Below are 6,000 nucleotides of genomic sequence, written 5' to 3'. Positions count from 1 at the left end.
AGACTACTGATTTTCAAGGATTTTCATGACAATGCTTCAAATTTAAGATTCAAGAGTACATAAAATTCAAGGTTTTTAAGAGATCTATACGAACACTGACAAACCTTATGGGTTATATAATAAATGATAGTATACAAAGCAAAGAGTATATTGGTTATATTTGGCACAATTTAACTACTATCATATTTAAATGCACATTGATTATAGGGTTTTCTAAATCTAATACACCTACTGAGAATTTCACTTTATAGCATCTTTATGACTCATTTGCATACAAATTGAGTTGGTTGATTTTTATGAAAATAACAAAAAATATCAATATTGTAAAGTATGCATTTTGAAAAGTACATTTCTTGGCAATTGCAAAATGACAAATTCTCAATACCATGTAATAAGTCATAGCACATCATATTGTTGAATACTTGTTCCAAGTATTTGGATATAAAACAAGAAATAAAATTATTCAAAACTAAAAAATTGTCATACATTAATAACATAGAGCTATGTTGCATGTAAAATGACGCCTGCACATTTTAGTGTCTCCATTTTTGTCTTTTTGATTTAAGAGGTTGCTAAAACATTGAATGGGACTTATAGCTATAAAACAGCTTACACCATAAAACAATAGCATACAAGACAAATGGTATGTTGCATAATATTTGGTAATTTAACTACAGGAAGGTTCAAGTCAATTGCTCGATACCATGATAATAATATACACCCTGGTATTGTGTGATAAAATATGTTTTAGGATGCATAAAGGTATAAATGATTAGAAACAATATCAAAATACTATGTAATACAAAGCATAAAGTAGTTTAGCTTTACATTAATAAGAAAAACAAAAGTTTTCAAACAAGCTTTTAAACAAAAAGTTAATTGACTTTAAGAAACATTATCCCAAAATTGAGTCAATTTCACCAGAATTTTTGTTTTTTTTTGACTAGAAATTCAGGTAAATTTTAGTTCAGGTCATTTTGCCTATGTAGGAAGAAAAAATAATATTCATGCAAGGAATATATTGGTAGGCACTTAGAAGTCGGTTTCCATTTCCTGGATTGCACCTCCCATGACAGTAAATGTCAATTGTTGATTGCATAGTTCTTTCAAGAAATTGTCCAACTCGTCCAAGTCATCAGATAAATTGAACCTGTCTTTAAAGGCAGTTTTTGGGATTGTAAGGTCTAGGACTTCATCATGATCATCCACTGTGAATGTGATGTCATCAGTTTCAGATGTATATCCTATGATTGTGGTCACTTTCTTTTCAGGTTCTGGATCCACAGTCTGGAAGAGGAAACAATATTAAATTAAGAAAGCAATGAATTACCATGTAACTATACACACTAGAAAAGCCCAAAAGGCCTTTCATATTAGGCCCTTTTATAGATGAAGCATTTTTAGTTGAAACCATGATATTTGACTTAATTACTTGATTATTGACTGGCATGTATCCCATTTTGACCTCACACATTTTGTTTTACATTCCTATAAAAACATTTACGAGAAGCTATGTATATTTTAAATTCTAAACTGACCTGTGACCTTTGAGTTGTTCTCACGTGACTTTCTGTTTCATTCTGAATAACTCTGTTACATACTGTTATAACAAAATGTTAACTAAAAGGAATGTTCAATTTGACCTTGACCTCTGACCCCATCATCTTGATGTTGTGACATGCAACCTGCTATTTTATTTGACCCCGTCCTTAAATGACCTTTCTGTGTTAATAGGACGTTAAACAATCAAACCAAACCAACTTTCCTTCATAATGTTTTTTTTTTTCAATTAGACTTTGACCCCATGACTTTGAGCCTTGACGCTTTGACATTGATGTTTTGTCTTGCAACTTCCTGTTGATTACTGACCAGAATCAATATTTCATGAAATTGTATTTTTAGTAATAATGACCTTGACCTTTGAGTGACCACGCAGAAATTCAAACTGATTCAAGCTATGGTAAACACAAACACGTGAATTAAGTTTTAACAAAATGTGATGAAAATTATAGCTCTACAGTTATGATATGTAGGTAAACAACTCTGATCAAAATTTAATGATTTTTATAAAACATTGTTTAATAATGTTATGAATTTGGTATGATTCCTAAGTGCATATTGCCCAGATTCCCAAGTGTGCACTTACCTTTATTGATGAAATGTTTGTTGTGCACAGTGATGTTTCTTCCTTGTAGTGATTGACTACCACGTTCGTTATCTTTACATGGTCACCGGTCTCCAGCTTTGAATCTGCCATGTCACGCCACAATGCAACTTTGGCTACATCTGCATTGTCCTTAAGGGTGATGTTGCGGACAATGACTGGAACCCCCTTCACTGGCACTTTTTGGGTTTGGTCAACCTAAATAATAATACATGTATTTGAAAATATTAAAAAAATGACCCATTATTATGTAAGCATTTCATAAATAATTATTTTACAGAGTCAACAATCAAACAAGAAAGATCTGAAATTGGGTTACTGCATTAGTTCAAAAACTTGTGTCTTTAAATCATAATTTGCTGTGAATATTTTTCTACGTGTGGCTATTACATGTACCTGTATTATTTTGCCTTTAACAGTCAATCTCTGTGTACTTCCGGATAATAATCATATAAAACATTTCACTGTAGACTGTAATTCTGCCAATCTGACCACCATTTTCGGTGTGTTGCTGAGTTACCCGATTGTTTACTGGTTTGATAACACGGACGGAGTAATGGCGAACTGTTTAGATATGGAACCTTTGGAGAGTTTCAAGGTTACTGGATGGCGTCATAGCGACAAATGTGACCATTGTGTATTTTCCTTCTCTGTTCCAAAGTGTGTTTTTGATGACCTTGAAAGCAAAGTCATGAAATGGTTCAAGGTCGTGTTTGACGAAACGGAGTGGAACCAAATCTTTAGTGATTTAAAAATAGCTCATACTTCAGTACAGCTGGATGCAGTTTCATTATAGAGAAATAAATATTTATTAAAGTATCTGAACGTTTCTTGCCTTGACAATTTCTAAACAAATGCAAAGACTTACCAAACATGTACCAAGACTTATCACACGTCATTTTTACATTACCGTAACATGAACCAAGCCTAAACATGTACCGAACATTAAAAAACTTCTACCAAGCCTTACCATAACATTCTTTGACATATCTGGGACGTTCCAATTGATACCAATGTACATACTCAATGTTATAATGTCATCCGAACTGAGTAGGAATAATGGTTTTAAAAAGAAGAGAACAAACCGTTTAGTTTTAGAGTGTAAGTGCATTTCCACAAACCTGCATGTTTTGCTCCAAATACAGCAGGTTTTTTTCCTCAAAACTAGTCTCGCTTCATGTTCAGTGTTTCTAAAAGTATTGAATGGATGTATTTGAGATATTTGCATCATATTATCTACAACCGCCATTTTCCTGAAAAGATCAAAGAGGACTCGATGTGTACGTCAATGTAAAGTCGAATCCGGTCGAACCATCGCTCCTACTACATGCTATAAACACAATAGTAATTATAATGGCATGGTTATTTGGTGACAGAATATGTACTGAACCTTGCGGATTTGCAGAACTGTAATGTGCACAATTTACAAACAACACAACAATCTACGAGTCAACAGTAATATCTAAGATGAGGACGGATGCATAGACACTTTATACAGTATTAAATAAGTTATGTGGCTACAGAAGTTGATATGTATAGACTAGAGGTTCCCCAATAAGGGAGACTGTTGTTTATCATGTTTATCTAAGTTTATGGTAGTTTTCAAATGTTTGAAATGACTTGAGCTTTAAGCTGAGCTAAAAACCATAATGCGACCAAATTGAGAATTAATCCTTTACATAACTTTCAAAGATAATCGGTATAAATGGCAGCCAACCAGACCCGGATAACTAATTAGCGATGAAAAACGACATAAGGACCACGGTAGGGGGATTTGAACGAACTGTCAAACAAGTAAATACGTTTGTTTTCACATGACGTTTGTTTATGTCAAAGCCTGTTATTGTAGGCTGCCGTGTTTTCAGTGTATACGTAGCGAATAGACATATGTTCTCGATCGTGTCCGACTAAGGGAAATTCGTCAATTTTTCAAGTTTCGAGGCTGCTTGTGAAAAAAGTAGATAAGTTCAGTAGGACTTCTTGCTATCATCTTGAAGTGTAACATCTTAACTTTCAATTAAGAACAAAGCCGTTGAGATATCTGGTCTGGATATTATTTTACAACATTTTGAACTAAATTACCCAATTTTGCGTCACGGAGGAGTTCCTTACCTTTCTCTATATATTAGTCTACAGTAGGTCTTTGACTTATCAGCGTGCTAATTATAATAAATACCTATGGCTTGAACGGTTCAAATTTCACAGTAGGAAACAGCAAGTTGGGGAATCCGTGTCTGATTATGTTGTTAGTCTTAAGAAATTAGCCAAAGACTGTGGCTTTTAAGATTTTCTGAATCTCAACTACACGTGTTTTTTTTTTTTTTTTTTTTTTTTAAATAAAACTGGAAGCGACGTTGATTGGCTGCCACATCTTGCACAACCGTTTTATTGCACCACCAAGACTTGATCTGCGAACTAACTGTGTTAAAAGTGTTTGATAAAAAGTTGTATTTGAAAAAATAATGAAGATCAAGAAGGTCTTTTGAGGATAACTCTTATTCAGTGTAAATTGCTTTGTTTAGCAAATTTGTGAGACGATTTAAAAGAGTTCTGAACGATACATAGTGTGCTCTGAGTCAGGAATATAAACCATAAAAGGGAGAGGAGTGTATTGACATTATTAGTTCAATGTGTGCTCTCGCTACATTATGTTTTCAGTATTAGTAAGACGTCCGGAATTCCGTATCCGGTTTTCCGGGTTTTCTCTTAGAATAAAGCTAGTTGAATCGCTTGAATCGCTGTGGTCGGATCGATGTTTGATCCATCGTGGTAATTTAATTACTGGTTACAGTTTCAACTGTAGTTAGATCACCCTCATTTGCATGAGTTGTGTTTAGAGTTTCGAAGGAACCCAAGATATTACAGTTAGGACTATGAAGAATTAAGTCTTCGGATCTATATCGCTTTCGTTCAGCAGCTCATGCCGTCATACCATCAATAGACTTTATATAAAACGTGTATTAAACCAATAATTTGGATGACAATATAAATGTAATTACAAAAAACCTGTGTATCGGAGATCAGAAATAACAGTTATTGTTCTAGATTTCCTGATATTTTATTAAGTAGATAAGCATACATTGTATATACGTTGTATCGAACGTCATAAAACATAATGGTTAGATGTGGTACCTGTACAGATATACGAAAAATTTACCTGTACAGATGTACGAAATATTTACCTGTACATATGTACGAAATATTTACCTGTACATATATACGGAATATTAACCTCTACGGATATACGAAATATTTACATGTATAGATGTACGAAATATTTATTTGTACAATTATACGGAAAAAATTCCTGTATAGATGTTCGAAACATTTACCTGTACAGATATATACGGAATATCTACCTGTACAGATGTACGAAACATTTACCTGTACAGATATACGGAATATCTACCTGTACAGATGTACGAAACATTTACCTGTGTACAGCAGTACGAAAGATACATCGAACGTTTCTAGAGATACAGAATGAAAGGATGATAGGATTGATTTGCTATTATTTAATTTTATATACAAAAAAAAAACAATGCTTATAACAGCATGCAAAAATACAAAACAAATGTACTGAAATATATCCAAGGCATAAACATATAATCGTGAATAAATTACACTACCTACCAGTCTCGGGAATTTTAAAACATCACTTATTTAACTTGATATTTGTTTATCTCCGCAAACTGTCCGTGTTTGAAAATATTGGAGATGATAAATCTAGCACAATAATCTTATCAATAAGTTAGGGTCCTTTGGCCAGTCTATGTATACAATACATCTGTGTTAACTGCAAATTCAATGTAATCACACGTACTGTATCTTCTTTC

The 6,000-nt window shown here is 33.3% G+C and overlaps 1 protein-coding gene across 1 annotated transcript; it reads right to left on the bottom strand.

The window, feature by feature from the left end:
- Window positions 1-652: 652 nt before the first annotated feature.
- On the bottom strand, window positions 653-2,589 carry LOC138336477 (uncharacterized). The gene is made up of 3 exons (XM_069285978.1): window positions 2,561-2,589; window positions 2,147-2,362; window positions 653-1,287 (listed from the first exon to the last, which is right to left on the bottom strand). Exons 2-3 carry the CDS (start codon window positions 2,255-2,257, stop codon window positions 1,033-1,035), a joined length of 366 nt encoding a protein of 121 aa, XP_069142079.1. The 5' UTR covers window positions 2,258-2,362; window positions 2,561-2,589; the 3' UTR covers window positions 653-1,032.
- Window positions 2,590-6,000: the final 3,411 nt, after the last annotated feature.

The sequence above is a fragment of the Argopecten irradians genome, chromosome 12 (assembly GCF_041381155.1).
Source record: "Argopecten irradians isolate NY chromosome 12, Ai_NY, whole genome shotgun sequence".
NCBI lineage: Eukaryota > Metazoa > Mollusca > Bivalvia > Pectinida > Pectinidae > Argopecten > Argopecten irradians.
The sequence above is the reverse complement of the archived record's forward strand: the minus strand, read 5'-3'. Positions and strand labels throughout refer to the sequence as shown.